At 35.6% G+C, this 16388-nt stretch overlaps 1 protein-coding gene and 1 long non-coding RNA gene across 5 annotated transcripts in view; one reads left to right on the top strand and one right to left on the bottom strand.

Annotated features, from left to right (window-relative positions):
* The window catches only part of LOC133775374 (uncharacterized), a 49596-nt gene extending 37179 nt beyond the window's left edge, over nucleotides 1-12417 (top strand). Inside the window, exons 5-10 of the long non-coding RNA XR_009868237.1 lie at nucleotides 777-1017; nucleotides 2162-2212; nucleotides 2718-2896; nucleotides 4805-4941; nucleotides 6523-6605; nucleotides 8376-12417. This is a non-coding gene — a long non-coding RNA (uncharacterized LOC133775374). The remainder of the gene's footprint in view (nucleotides 1-776; nucleotides 1018-2161; nucleotides 2213-2717; nucleotides 2897-4804; nucleotides 4942-6522; nucleotides 6606-8375) is intronic.
* The window catches only part of TUSC3 (tumor suppressor candidate 3), a 213113-nt gene that overhangs the window by 841 nt on the left and 195884 nt on the right, over nucleotides 1-16388 (bottom strand). For 3 of the 4 annotated variants that reach the window (XM_062213666.1, XM_062213664.1, XM_062213667.1), the window contains 2 exons: nucleotides 13600-13690; nucleotides 6128-6192 (listed from right to left, as the gene is read on the bottom strand). In XM_062213666.1, the coding sequence (XP_062069650.1) occupies nucleotides 6174-6192; nucleotides 13600-13690 (110 nt within the window). In that variant the 3' untranslated portion in view covers nucleotides 6128-6173. The remainder of the gene's footprint in view (nucleotides 1-6127; nucleotides 6193-13599; nucleotides 13691-16388) is intronic. The other variant, XM_062213665.1, reaches the window with a different exon arrangement.

Here is a 16388-nt window from a genome sequence, read left to right as displayed (position 1 = left end):
GTCCCTGAATTGGTATTTTTACCTACTTATGTAAATCAGTAGTTATTTAAACATTTGGTCTTTTATAATTAATGTTTCCTTTATTAAATAACAAATAGAAACATACCTACAAATCTTAATAAAATTTTCATTGAATCTAATTAAACATCACAGAGGCTTATGCATATAGAAGCATGAGAGATCTTCAAAAAGTTTGTGGAAAATACATATTATGAAACCCAGCCTGGATTTCAAAAGTTTTTGCAGCAAGAGAAATTTATAATTGCATTTTCTACAAAATTTTTGAAGCGAAGATAACTATTAAAGCTTTTCTTAACAAAGTGTTATTTTTGTTTAAGATTAGTGGCTTTGTGCTAACATGTGGCATGTCTTTTTGAGTCGTGATAACATGTGACAACTTTCTTAGACATTGGAGACAAACCATATTTTCACTAGATATTAAAGCAAATATAACATTAATGGTTACTGCAGATGTGAAAAGCATATTATATGAAAATTCTTGAAGCTGGTAAGTTTAATATTTGTATGTTTAAATTACAATATCCTGAGCACTTACTGCTTTCTCTTTCTGAACCTCGGTTTCCTCAATAAGGAAAAGAACACATACACTGGATGATCCCCAAAGTTCTCTGTGCTACTATTTGATTCTCATGATTCTCTGTTTTAAGTATATACAGGTTTAAAATGTTTAAAATAAATCCTTTAAAATAAATGTATACAGTGCATACAAAATCAGCATTATGAATGACTTATTTGTACCCCTATATTTATTGCAGCTCAATTCACAATAACTAAGATATGGAATCAAGCTAAATGTCCACCAACTGATGACTAGATAAGGAAAATGTGGTGTATATACACAGTGGAATACTACTCAGCTGTAAGAACAAAGGAAATCCTTTCTTTTGCAAGAAAATGGATGCAACTGGAGACCATTATGCTTAGTGAAGCAAACCAATCTCCAATAGAAAAATGTTTCCTGTCATATGTGGTAATTAATAAAGAATACCAAAAAAAGTAAGAATGAAACTGACATCTGATTTGGTTATTGTTTATAGCCCTTGTCTATACTCCTGTTGACGAGTGGTCTTTCTGCTATTTACTTGTTTAACATTATGGTGAGTGGTGCACTAAGCTTGTGCTTATAAAGTAATTTGAAATTATGTTATTGTAAAATTAAAGGGGGAACAAGAAGGAAGGAAGAGGAACTGAGAGGGAAGGCAAGTATGGTTAAGTTCTTAAAACTCTACTTATGAAGTACATGGAATCTTTTTCCTTTTTATTAAGAATTTCATGAAGAATAAAGAAACTCAATGAACAAATAATATGGATTAGATACTTAATCTAAGTTAAAATTTAATAATGAGGCAATACAAACAATTACTCTGCATATGATTCTGAGGAATTAGTACATTATGTGTGCTGGTATCAGGATGCACTAGGATAGGGGTTTTATTTGTTGAGAAACAATATCTCTGTGGTCCCTCAGTCAAAAATTATCATTTCCATGAAAAAAGCATATCAGCAGTAACTCCCATCAGAGCATTAGGTTGTAGGTGCTGCTCAATCCATAAAATCCTTAACATCACTGACGGCAAAGCGGACAGATACGTCATTTGTAGCAGACACATCTTTGGCATTTCTGTCCTTAACTAAAGGCTAAAGCCAACTAATGAATGAGTGTCAGTGAACAAAAGAAACCTCGGTAAAATATTTTAAACTTTAATTAGAGTTAGAAAAATTGAGGGTTTGTAGTTCTGGGTTTTGTTTTGTTTTGGGGGATGGTTTTTTTTTTTTCATACTGCTAGTCTGAAAGTTCTGAAATTTTAATTTTAGTGCTTTGGAGCAGTAAAGATAATGTTTATTGCAAAAAAAAATCACTGTAAAAGCAAATATAGTACTATAACCCTGAATGATAATTTTATATTCCTAAGTTTTAGAGATTAACAGTTAAAAAATTCTATATTTAATGTTATTGCATTCAGAGTAAAAGGTCTTTATGTGCATTCTTAACACAAAAGTAGAGTAAGAAGCTTTAAGTGAGCTATGTGTTCTTCTAAAACTGCAGGACTTAGTAATTACTGTAAAAACCTATTACAATGGTCACTTATCAAATCTCTTACTAGATGACATGTATGTGTGTGTATCTATACACCCACAGGTGGCTGTTTAACCATGGACTGATCAATCAGTTAAAGGATACATCGAGCAGGTGAATTTGTTATCATTCTATTATATTTGATATTTTTCATAAATAGTTATAAAAACTTCTTTACAAATATTTGTCAGGGGAAAAATTCAAAGTACAAAATATAAAAGTTTTGCTAGTTAAAATGTTTCTTAGAAAAGCATGAACTGTTATTCTCCACGTAGTCATTCTGTATTTCATCCTTTATATTCATTATATAAATATGAACTAGACCAGCTATGTTCAACTATAAATGTTTCAGGTTGATGTCATCACTCAAGGGATTAGTGATTCATTTCTATTATTCAGGATGTGACATGTTTTTTTCTCTTTTTATATTTACCTAATAATTTTGATAGATAATATAACAGTGTAACATTTGTTACAGATTCATGCTTCCAACGGTGTTTGGATATTATTTTTTCCTAGTAATGATTTTCAAAAATGTGTAAATGCTTTTGTATCACATGAAAACAAAAAACTGTCATAAATGCTAAAAGCTGAATAGGTTCCTCTTCTTTGTGTTTAGTGTTTGATTCCTGAGAGAGCAAGATGCTGTCTTGCCTATCACCTTCAACTTCTGTCTGGACTACATTCCAGTCTCTGTAGTGAAGAACAGTACTGTAGCTGACAGCAGTCTGCCTATGCCCAATGCTGACTCCCCTGGCCAGCTTGTTTGGAAGTGATTACACGCATGCTTCAATGAAGGTAAGTGATGTGGATGAAAGCTCCTTGCTGGTACTTATTGCACACAATGGGATGAGACAGGAGGGCAGAAACAGAGCAAACATGCCCAGAGGCTCTGCTTTCTAGCCCAGAGAGATGCAGTGCTTCATCCTAGGATGTGCAACTGATCATTGCTTGAAGTTACAAAGAGCTCTGATTCTCTCTCTTCCTTTCCACAATATTTTGACAATGTTTAACCACTCCCTTCCTCAAGGCTGGCTCTCATTACTCCCTCACATTAGTGAACAGCCAGGATTTAGGTTAAAATGTTGCCCTTGATTTGAGGGATATCAGAAAAGTTCACTGACAAGTTTAATATTTAAATTTTCTAAAATCTAGGCCAAAAGGGCTAGTTTCATTCAGTATTCAACAAAGATCTACTGACCATCTACTATGGAGAAGAATACTGTGGACAGGAGAGTGTTGCCAGAAATAGAATAACTGAACGTTAGAGCCCTTACGTTTCTCTTTGAGAGAGAAAATTCTGGATAAATGAATGATGACATATTTGATAAGAATGGTGAGTCAAAATGTTACAGGAAATAAACAAATGAAGTAAAACTGCATTTTGAGGACAGTAAAATAAAGGAATAGCAGCCTAAATTAGAGCTGACTGGAGAAAGGTATTTAAGAATGAAAATCCATTAAATGCTGTGTTCAGTGTGGCTAAACTAGGAGTCAGCACAGTTTAAGAGCAGCCAAAGTAAAGTATTTTAAATTTTGTGGGCCTAGCACCTTATTGAAAGCAATACAAATAAATTATTGCACTGCAAAAGCAGCTTCTGACAAGACATTAAAAGATGTGGTTTGCTTCAATGAAGGAGTAAACACTGAAATTTGAATTTCATGTAATTTCTACATGTCACAAAATATTCCTTGGTTTCATTTTAACTGTGGAAACAGGAAGCGGTTTCTGACTGCTGCCCTAAATGACAGGGTAGACTGAAGGTTGTACTGTAAGAAGAAGAGAGACTTGACCAAATTTAAAATAATTCTTAACAGTGACGAATACAATGCTATGATACAGCTGGTAGATCATATACATTGCAGAGAATAGCTGACGGTACTGAAATACATTTATGATGTCTAAAAGTAAAACATGTATTTTATCATATAATGCCTAGGCTCACAATAGATACAGGCTGACCTACTAACAGTAGATCTAGGTATTAGGATAATTTTTTTCATTTGGCTTATCTGTTATCTTCTATAGAAGGGACGTGTATTAACTTTTCCCTCATTATTGCCCACTAATGAACTCTGATGAAGAAGCAATGTAATCAGTGCATATCTTAAAATGGTAATTCTGGCATGACCTTACAATAAGTGATGAATTACAGAGAAAAAGGATTAGATGTTGTGAGATAAATTAGGAGGCAGTCTGAAAGACATTGTACATATAAATTAATGTACCAACAGTGATGGAGACCAAAGCCAATGACATAATGCAGGGTGAGGAAGTGGGGTTCCTTCTTATGTAACTCTGAGAATGACAGTGTTTTAGGGAAAATGGGGATGGGAGGAGCAAAAATAGGTTTGGAAGCTGAAAATATGCTGATTGTGGACACGCTGAGAGTAAGCTGTTAAGATGGTAGTCAGCTTTGGTTTTGAACCTCAGGAGAAGGATACGGATTCAATATGTATATCTGGGGACTGAGAAGTAATATAAAAATGAATATTATAAGTGCTATGTCAAGAAACTCCGGTGATAAAATTTCAAAGAGGAAAAGTTCATGTGAGGAGAACTCTGGATTCTGTCATTAGAAATCGAGACGATATCAAAAAAATACTTGTTTGCTTGTACCAGTCACTGGTTTGCTGTTTGGTTTTGCTTTTCTAAAAATCTAGAATGTATACAGGGTTCTGGAATGAAAGCATCTGTCCCATTAGGACTTGGTTCAACTCTCCTCCGAGATCTTCAGTTGGACAGACTGTTCCTGTAAACAAACTGCTTTTCTTGTTCATAAACCAGGGTGGAGGTCAGGGAGACCTAATGGCACCCCGTCTTACAGAAATCACTTATGTGGGTAAGAGACAGCTGTTTGGATTTCATTTTGGTATCAAAGACCTTGCTTCCTCAGTAAATACAGATAGGCCACTGGTTGAATTTTTACTCCTGTTCCATTGGACTTGTGTGTTTATTGCAACCCACTGATTTTTACTTACAATTTTTAAGCCTTTATATTTAAAAGTATTAAATGCGGAATGCTAGAGAGAAGTGCATTTTGGCTGTTAGCCCAGGCCATGTTAGCCAGAAATTCTTCAGCTTCTTGGTGACAGCAGACTACTGAACACAGAAAAATCTTCAAGTCTGAAATAAATAGTCTTTAAAAAAAGGCCTACAGTAATTTAGCCTTGGTGTGGAGTAGAAGAATCTTTGTGAACAGAAATCCTTCTATATGTATACTTAACGTGGGTAAAAGCTGTCATGTCTAACTACTTGGATTCTGACCTATTCTCTACACACCTGCAGAGAGTGAGCCAAGAGTTTTGATGGCATGACTATAGAATGAGGAGAAAAGAATAAGCTAGCGTGTGGGGAAAGGGACAGATGAGGAGCGCGGGTCAGACCGCGGGAGCTTCCCACTCCTCCACTGCTTCTATGAGTTGCAAGATGGGGAGTTTCTGCCAGAATGACAGAGTAGTATTTCAGTTTTGAGAGGTTGGGAGGTGCAGTATCGAATTGGATTCTAAAATTTCTAAAAAAAATTCTGAATTTATGTAAAAGTTCCTAATATTTATTTCTGATACTATCAGATATTTATTAAAACTTCTTAAATAAGTTTATGGTTTGGAATGATCACATTTTGTCTATTTAATCTTAGATATTAAGGTTGATGTTAACAGGAATGAGATGTAAATTTTTTTCTAAGCAGAATATATTTCTGCCTATTGATTTAGGTTTACTTCTTCTTTGCTAACAGTGATAAAGTGCTAAGTTTGCTGAAGTGATAAACAGAAGAAGGTAAATAAAGGGGATAGATAATCTCATTAGCATTATTTTTAAAGACACACTATGTCAAATGGCTAATTCCAAACTCAAAGATCAGCAGTTAAGAATGACAGCAGAAGCCTGGAATACGGCATCTCACAGTTGAGTGTTATCTTGTAGTTGTAAAACAGCAGTGTACTATCACTTGGCTTACATGAGAGAAATGTTTTTAATTTGCAAGATGAGGCAAACTGAGGCTCAGAGAAGGGAAAAAGACTTGCCTGAGGTTACAGAGTTTTTAAGTGCCATGGTCCAAATCTCATCTTCTCACTCAAAGTCCAGATCACTTTCCAATACACCACAATGAAATACAACAATATGGAAAAAATAATCCTTAAGATGGAATTTCCATTTGCACAATATTATTACAAAGTTTAGCACTATATTCTTTATCTAGATAAGACAGAGGCTAGACATAGTGCCTTTATAGTGCTTTTCTCTGAATCATCTCTGGATATTCAGACCTTTGTCATTCTTCAAAACTGGGACCGAGCATGAGAAAAGCCAAATGAGTGAAATTACTGTCAATGATATGTCCTTGAGGCTGATTACCACACCATTTCTACATTGCTTTTCTATTTGTACAGCTCCAGAGTGTGTTCCTTTTTCCCTACAGATGGAGAATATACACTGTACATCCTGGGATTTTTGTTTTGAGACTTGCTGCACTTGTTCACCATCACACTGATTTGAAAATTTGTAAGAATGTCTTTGCTTTCTAGCTCACGTTCTCTTACTGAGTGTTCTTCCAATTTTTGTTTTTATGCATCTTTCAAAATAACCTGGGACATCATGTTCCATTAGTACCTTTATACAATAATGGAAAACACTTGGACTCCATCACTAGCTTAACTTATAATGTGTTTCTTACTTGTATGCTAGCCAACTCAGAATCCATTTAGCTTTGCAGCAACTGACAACGCTGGAGGTTGTCACTCTATGTAAATTGCAGTTTCTATGGCAAACCAGCACTCTTCACTGTATTCTATTTTTAATACCTCCTATTGCATCTCCAGGGAATAGATAAGGAATACAATTTTCAAACAAAAAGATTCAATTAAAAAGTATATGATGAGCACCTACTATGTGTATAGCATTTTGGAGATATAAAAATATATTTGTCAAGGACCCTTCCCCCAATACCTTACAGTCTTCCTGAAGGAAAGGGGCTGAACGGACAACACAGTTGTACATAAATATGTAATGAAGAGGTAATGTGGCACAGTGCTCCTGAGTAATTTCTAACATGGCGAGAACAGGTGAAGAAAACTAGGGGAAGTGATCTTTATGCAAAACATACCACATTTAAGGGACTACCAATTAATTCTAATTTATACCCATAAAATTCCAATATAGGTATTATTATATCAAGTTTTCAGATGAAGAAACAGCTTAACAAAGTTAAATATACTGGCAAAAGATAGAAAGTAACGAGGGACAGCCCTAACAACTGAGCCTGTCATTCCCTAAGAACTCTATTTTCAAGTGGAAAAAGAAGTAACTAAGTCGCAAAATTAGCGAGGAGAGGATCTAAGACTCATGGCGGATGTGTCTAACCGCAGAGCCAGAGCTCCTTGGTGATGACTGTACAAGACCTGAACCTGGAACTTCCTCTAATTACTGTTTTTCCATGGTGGCAAACTGACAGGTAAAGAGCTTTAAGAATAGTTAGGAATCCAAATGACAGAATTAAAGGGAAAGAATAATTAGTGTTATATTTTTACTAAAGCAGAAATGTGAGACACCATACATGCTCTTGAAGAAAAGGGTCCCCACTGAAAGTATCATTCTCTGGATTCAATGTAGGTCATGGATTCCTACTAGCACTTTGCTTTTCCTAGAAAATAAGGCTTTTAGTACAACATTTTTTATGTAATACACAAACTAAATTCAGTGCTACCACTGAAATGCAGTTTCTTCTGTTCTGATGATAATTAGATCAACATCTTAATTATCCCAGTATTTCACTGACACTTTCAAGGGACTCTGGAGCCCAATTAAAATCATCAAAGTTTCAGGGAAAATCTGTTCTTTACTCAACTAAATTATGCAAATGCAAAACAAAGCTATTTAATCACCAGTGTAAAAAAAGAACTGTTTAGAAAAAATTAAATTTAAAACATTTATATCAGAAAATTGTAATAAGCATCAAACATAGATTGACTGCTTAGCATGTAGTGTTAATAATAATAAGTAGTGTGCTAGGTGATTATATGTATTATGCATTCTCTCATGTAAACAGAATGAGACATGTATAATCGCTTCCAGTTATAAAAGATAAGTTAACTGACCACATTCACACAACTAGTAACGTACAAAACGGGGATGCATCAGGGAAGTTTGCTGATTTAAACTTAAAAGACAAATTGGGAAACAGACTAATCCATGCGGAATATTGTGACGCTAAATTTGGGAAATACTTAAGAAAATAGACAAACATTTATGCTAGATTTTTATCCTTTTATGCAGATACATATGTCTACAAAGAAAACAGCAAATTTGAAGTCAGTGTGAAGTACGATGAAAACATAAAAGGTATACATGTTTAAAGTTTGAGACTTCAGCTTAAAATTAAAATAAAAACCAGAAAAGGATCAGTCTATTGAAAAGAAACTAAGTGTTGTTGGAGTGAAAAGTAAAGAATGAGAAACCTAACTCGATTATATTTCTGAATACTTTTGGGATTAAAGTTGCAATCTAAGAAATTCAAAAAGAGGACATCAGAGGCTACAGGTGAGTTATAAAGTAGTGCCAATGTTCCACTCACAGGCACATTTTCACTAAGAGGCAGCTCAAGGACAGGTATGACCTAAAACAGGTCGAAGCTGTAGGTTGTCTCAAAGGTTCTATGAAGAAGAATGCATGAGAAGACTACAAAAAATAATGCATGGAAAAAGGATATTTTGAAAAAACTATGGATGCAATTCACAATCTCTTACACCAAAATCAACTTAGGTAGGTACTCCATTTTCCATGAACTTTATGAAGTACCCTCAGCTCCTGCCATTTCAGAGTATGTCTGTATTTATTAATACACATAGATGAGCAATAAATACCAAGTTGAGACTTTTACATTACACTTATGAAAATGAAAATTGGATCTGAATAGCCACTTCTTAAAAGTTTTCTACAAATCTGTAGTCTTCCAGAACATATAGCAAGGACAGAAGTCTGTGTGTGCACAACAACATTCTATTCATGCGCATGCAACTTTGAGAAAAGCCATTTCTGCAGACAGAAAATGGAGATTCTAGGTCATGTTTTAATGCCTACATGACTTAGAACATATGATTAGTATTAATCTGTTACTGAAGTTTTTTTTTTTTTTTTCCAGCAATGAAGTAGATGGTTTACTGACTGAAATACAATTGCACTTTGAACTTAATTTGTATTTTCCATTTACTCAGCATAGGTAAGGACATTTCAAAAAGTTCATGGGAATTGGGATTACAAGATAAGTATATTTTTGTGCAAATACTTGGTCATCACCAAGTTCATGGAAAATGTATGCTAAGGAAACAATGCACAGTTCAATTCCAGCTTCCTGTCAGCTTGGGAGTGCTCTCATAATACTGGCTATGGTGATACCCTTTTTTCAGAATCTGGTGAATGAGCAGTAAGAAAGGCTTCTCTGTCCACAGGGAGTTTGTATCCAGTAGAGGAAACAAATTTTCAGTAATCATATGGTTGCTATAAATATCTTAGGAGCATCCACATGCTCAAGCTTGTTTCTTTAAAAGTTTTCATTTAATTTCAATTTTATTAGACTGAAGAAGTTTAAACTCCTATTTTACTTTTAAAATTGTTTCACTGCCTAGCAAAATAGCACAAATAAAACACAATGCATGGTAAAGCATTTTCAGAGATATTTTTAAACAAAACTTTGAAGATCTTACTGATTATTATCTCAAAGATACAAATGCCTTTTTTGATCACACAGAGAATGGACTGTCAGGAGAAATTTGTTTTTTGTAACAATTATAAGGATTAGTCTCTTAGCAGTGGTGGATTTAAGACAGATAACATAAGCTGTTTATGAATACCCCACAGCATCATAATACACAAAAACAAGATTCATGTCCTGACCTCACATTCTTATGATTCCCTGTCTCATTCAGATAGCGTTCACAATGAGGACCACATCCTGTGAGGCTCCACATGATGCACACCTTCACCCCACCTTGATCTCACTGCCTCTGTTTCCTACTTAACCCTTTGCTCATTTGACTTATTGCCCTATTTCTCAGATTCCCACTCTTTCCTCAGGTTGCTTATACTCGCTGCTCCCTGTACTAGAACACTCCTTCTCCAGACAGTTCCATGGCTGACTATAGATCTTTACTATCATATTCTCTTATCAGCAAAAGCTTTCCTGGACCTATCATCTACATTTTACCACTACCCTATTACTTTCTCATTATTATTTAAGTATTCTTTTAGGTACAACTTGTTTTCTGATGTCTTATCACTGTGCTTCCCTTACCCACTCAAAAAGGAAGAATTATGCGGACAAAGATTGAGGTCTGTTTCGTGGTGATAGGCCCTTGTATCACAAATACAGTATCTGGCTGATCAACTTATTAATAACCCCATTGCACAGGATGCCACAGATTTATAATCCACACTGCATGGGATACTAATTGGCATTCTGAAGCACTAATGAAAAGGAAAAGTAATTTGCAGGAAGGAGACAGAGGCTGGACCTAGGAAGTAGACCTAAGGAAGTTCTGTTTAACCTGGACGGTGAAAAACTTGACCAATGAGACCTTTCCTCTTAGTTAAGAAGGTTCACAAAGTACACAGAGGTTAGCGGCAGGCATAGGAGCGAATGGCTCAGAAAAGATTCCAATTAGTAGAAGATGAGAGTAAAACGCAACTATTTAGTAATCACAGTGGTATAAAAACTGGAAGCCATAGCTAAGGACCTGAGTTACCTCAGGAGCACAGATGAGAGTGAGTGATTTATGTTAACTGACCTGTTTTTCTGAGCCTCTGCCAACACTGGATATCTAGTTGTGGGACAACTAGGGTTTTAGTTGCTTAGCTTGCTTATTCATGTATCTCTAGCACACTTCCTATTATCTCAGATAAAGTCACCTATCAGAGCAACCACACAACTTCTACTTTAAGTCAACTGGGTGAATAGCAAAACAAAGGATAAAGCACTCTGAAGAGTTGCTGTAGTATCCAAATGTCTGCTTTCTGTTTAAACTGCACGTCACACTGGTCAGCTCTGGGCCTCCCCAGTTTCCTTGCTGGCTCTCTTTCATTGTGTTGGATTTGTTCTTGGCACTGCTTTTTTTTTTTTTTTTTAAAATACATATTTATTTGTAAGAGAGGGAGAGACAGAGACCTTCCAACTGCTGATTCAGCTCCCAGATAGCCACACTAGTTAGTGCTGAGCCATGCTGAAGCCAGGAGCATCATCTGGGTCTCCCACATGGGCCATCTTTTGCTGCTTTTCTTAGGCATTAGAAGAGAGCTGGATCAGAAGTGGAGCAGCTAAGACATGAACTTGTGCACATATGGGATGCAGGTATTGGGGTGGCCCCTGGAAACTCCTTTGAATGGATCTGAACTATGTCAAACTTTATATTCACAATCATTTGCATCTCTTACTTGCTGTAAGAGATTTCAACTATAATTCAGGCCAAATGACAAAACCCATCCCTTGTACAATAGAGAGGCCTTATTTGTATGGAAATAAGTAGGCATAAACTTTTGATTCAGATATGTTTTACATGTATAGCTTGGGTGATGCCTAGAGTACATACTTTTGAAAAGCTTCCAGGTGGTAAATGAGGATAATTGCTAAGATCATGAAAACATACAAATAAAGTGCTTTTGTGCAAAAAGTTTTGAAATTAGTGGTTTTTCATAAGACGAGTTTGCTGTGAACTTTTTGAATACTCCTCCCATGTGTGGATATCAAAATTTCTGTGCCAAAAGAAATCCATCTTTTAATTCCATTTACCACAATAAAGTCCGCTCATGCCATATCTTGCTTTAAAAATAATTATAGGAGAGTTACTGTGCTAAATGGCAATTATTCCTTGAACAAATGCATACTTGACAATTCATCACATTACAACAAAAATAGCATTGTCAAATATAACATTATAAAGAACTGCTAACACCTAATTTTTCTGTTTCCTTAGTCCTAGTATTGCTAGGTCAGAGAAAAGCCTGACACAGAATGATATTCTGGCAGGGTTGTGTGCTTCCTTATACAAGGAAACCTGGAATTTGCTCTTTATCTTTTCTTTCTTCATGTTAATTAAAAAGGGCTTAAGAATCTCATGATATCCTTTACTTATCTTTACACAAAAAGACATATAATTCGACATGGTTTAACAAACATTGAAGTTAATTAATTTTTAAGTATTTTCAGTATCCTGGATAAGACACAAATGTCAGAGTATTTCTCTTAACTTGTGGATTACACTACAGAATATATGTAAGTCAAGCTACAACAAATTGTACAGAACCACTGTTCTCAATGGTAAGGTTGGAAAATAAGAAAATGCCTTCATCTATCTTGGATATTATTTAATCTTGGATTTGATTAATTTGACTGTTTTACATTTTCAAAACCAAAACTGGTGATGGAATTTTAATAAGTGGAGAAATTAGACACTTTGCTTGCCTTTATCATTCTTGTCTTCATCAGAACTGCTGCTTTAGACACATATTCTACAGGCAGGGTTTACGAAGATCATCCCAAAACTTCAATCTGATACCAAATTTCCTTCATTCTCCTTGTACATTTAATGAGCATGGCAAGCACACCGTTAGACTTTTTCTCACAAGGGCAGAGGCACATTTCTTATTCTTTCATTCGAATTCTGTACTAACATCTTCCTTTCATGGGACTAGTTTGATCCTCTAGCTAAAGCTACATTGTTGTCATGATCTAAATTAAAATCTCTTAAAATGTCCCTTGTGTTCCTATGTGGAAGGGGGATGTAATTGTCTACTAAAAAAATTACTGGCTCTATTACCTCAGCAGAAAGTTTTCGAAATACCTGAAAGGAAATACAGAATTCCCACTTCTTCAGAGAGAAAAGACTCCATAGAAAGTGAAAGTTCACAGCCATGTAAGACAAGATGAGGGAGTAATATGCTCAAGAAGTGAATATATGACTAACTAGGACTAACACCAAGTGAATGTGTTAGAACATTTTATACATCTTCCCACCTCCCATTATATGTTGGAAAAATGTAATGAGATACTACGACTATGAATGCCCAGAGATCATTTGTATCATTTGACTTTTCACAATTCCAGTTGGCTTTTAGTTACAGAATTTAAAAGATGCAAAGTTAATGAGACACTGAGTAGATTATGAGAAAACAATCTTAAAAATAAAATCAAAATCAGGATGAATTAGACATATCAATGGAAGAAGAAATTTTGAAGAAATCCATAAAGCTCATTGTTAAACACAGACGCACATGTACACACATATTTGGTAGATGATAAAACTATACCCTGCTTGGGATCAAGTTCTATGCCTTATATCTCCTTGTATAGTCTATGCTGAACACATAGCAGGTGCTCACAAACTTGCTTAACAATTTAAAATCAGTTAAAGGAGTTAGCTACTTTAGAGTAATTCTTAAATTGTTCATTAATTAAACTCCTATTTACAGCTAAAAAATGAAAACATTTACATTAGTATAAAGATATTACCTGTAAGGATAGCCATGGTACTTGGAGCGAAAGATTGAAAGTAGAAAACTGAAGAAGAAGACAACCAGGCCGAGCCCCACTATGCAAATTACTAGAAAGACAAGAAACATGGTTACTGTCAAACCATGCGAATGACAACCCAAATATTTATTCTTTGAATTAATACTTACATTTAATCATGGCACATGATAATTCATAATACAATGTATTCATAATTTTCTATATTCTTAATGAACATGTACTAATAAGGGTATGAAAATAAGATTGAGTGATCTAAGTCTTCTTGTGGTTTTCTTCTCTTAAAAAAATCCTAAAATTACTAAAAAGCCCCAGAGAAATCAAAGCACCATAAACCATAAGCAAAATCATTAGCCCCTGCATTATTAAGCTTCGGCTATAATAGCATTTGTTGTTATTTGAATGCCAAATATAATTTTATTATATTTCAGATGTCATGCAACATTTAAAAACAAAGAAAATATTGCTATAGGTTAGATTATGGTCTGTCTAAATGCATGTTACCTAGAAACAGGTCACCCTGATAAACAAGGTTAGGAATAAATGCTTGGAGAGTAAGAAAATAGTCCCAGTGGAAGTCAAGGGATAGAAAAAAACCTTCAATAGCAGGTAATAGTGCCTAAGCACTGTTTAAAAAGCAGCAGAGGCCAGCTTAACAGGCTAATCCTCCGCCTTGGGGCGCTGGAGTCTGTCCCGGTTGCCCCTCTTACAGGCCAGCTCTCTGCTATGGCCCGGGAAGGCAGTGGAGGATGGCCCAAGACCTTGGGCCCTGCACCCGCATGGGAGACCAGGAGAAGCACCTGGCTTTGGATCAGCGAGATGCGCTGGCCGCAGCGGCCATTGGAGGGTGAACCAATGGCAAAAAGGAAGACCTTTCTCTGTCTCTCTCACTATCCACTCTGCCTCTCAAAAAAAAAACCAAACAAACAAAAAAACCCAGCAGAGAGCATGTCTTTCAGGAATGTGCTAAGGTCTACATTTTCAGTATTCTCTGACAAAAGGGAAATTACTTTTTTTTAGTTTCCATTATGGTTAGGAAGATTTTATTCTCAAAGCATATGAGCAATAAAGTATACAAATATGAAAACATTAGGTTTCTTTGGCATCTATATACATAGAGACAATTCACTGTTTTTTGGAAATTTTACATGATCATAAAAATATGCTTAAAATAAATAGCCAACTAGATATGTTTAGTGAAAGTAAAATATTTAGATAGCATTTTACTTAAATCTGTTCTACAAGTAGTAATTATTGTTCTTTTAATATCTAAATATACTTTAAGACAGAATTATACCTTTACATTCTTTCCTAAGTTTCAGAGAATTCTCAAAAACTCTGAAGAATGTCTAAGATAATTATAAAATAAAGTTAAAAATATTATGACAAATGTTAAGGCATAAAAGGAAAATGAAATCTACATGCTTCTATAATAAAATAATTTTTACAAAATTTTTCTAGCATACAAATGAACCTTGATTTAATTATAGTCCAACATCAGGGAATAGAAAAGGAATGGCATTGTCAAAACACAGTCTACAAATCTCTCAAGAGCATCTTCTCTATTTTTGAGTGTAAATTGTGAAATTTCAGAAGTATTAAATAGCATCCAATTGTAGCCTCTGTGACATTTCACTTAGACAACATCTGTGTAGTTGAAATTCAAATAGTTATACAAAGCAAAACTCAATTTCCAAATGTCACATAATGAAAAAGATCCTTAAACTGTATACTATCCAAGATGACAAACACCAGCCCTTAGATATAACATATGAACAACCACTAATGACAATTTTACTAAATCTAAAATTAATTACACAATAATTTATTTTCCCAAATCTTTTTCTTACATTTTATCTCCTTGTTTCAGAAGAGGATTGCAGCATTAATTCCCTTGATTCATTTTAGTAGCCTCACTAGTTTGTGCTCAATAGGAAATGAGGCTCAACATACATGGTCAATTAAAACAGAATGCATTTGATTGTATGCAATCAGACAAAACATTGCCACTCAAATACTTGTATCTGGAAACAGAGAGGGACTTAGGGTGGATGTGTTATAAGCCCCCACACTAAGAAGATAATGCCATGAGAAGACACAAGCATTCCAACCTGGGAACTATTAATCATTGTAGGTATATCACATAAAAATTGAAATCAAAGTAAAACAGTAGTATTAAACTGCATTTCATATATTTCTCTGCTCATACATGTATATGTGCTTATTCTCATATGCTGTCTCTTTCACATATACATGCACACATAATTCAGGGTGAGTGGAAATTGGAATTTTTTTTTTTTTTGACAGGCAGAGTGGACAGTGAGACAGAGAGAAAGGTTTTCCTATTGCCGTTGGTTCACCCTCCAATGGCCGCCACAGCTAGCGCGCTGCAGCCGGCGCATCTCGCTGATCCGAAGCCAGGAGCCAGGTGCTTCTCCTGGTCTCCCATGGGGTGCAGGGCCCAAGCACTTGGGCCATCCTCCACTGCCTTCCCAGGCCACAGCAGAGAGCTGGCCTGGAAGAGGGGCAACCGGGACAGAATCTGGCGCCCCAACTGGGACTGGAACCCAGTGTGCCGGCGCCGCTAGGCTGAGGATTAGCCTGTTGAGCCACGGTGCCGGCTGGAAATTGGAATTATTACACAACCCTATGCCAATATAGAAGTCAGGAGTCACTACTCCCACATGGGTGCAGGGGTCCAAACATGTGGGCCAATTTCCACTGCTTTCCCAGGCCATTAACAGGGAGCTAGATCAGAAGTAAAGCTGCTA

The sequence above is a fragment of the Lepus europaeus genome, chromosome 16 (assembly GCF_033115175.1).
Source record: "Lepus europaeus isolate LE1 chromosome 16, mLepTim1.pri, whole genome shotgun sequence".
NCBI classification, from domain to species: Eukaryota; Metazoa; Chordata; class Mammalia; order Lagomorpha; family Leporidae; genus Lepus; species Lepus europaeus.
This window is presented reverse-complemented; position numbering and strand designations above follow the sequence as displayed.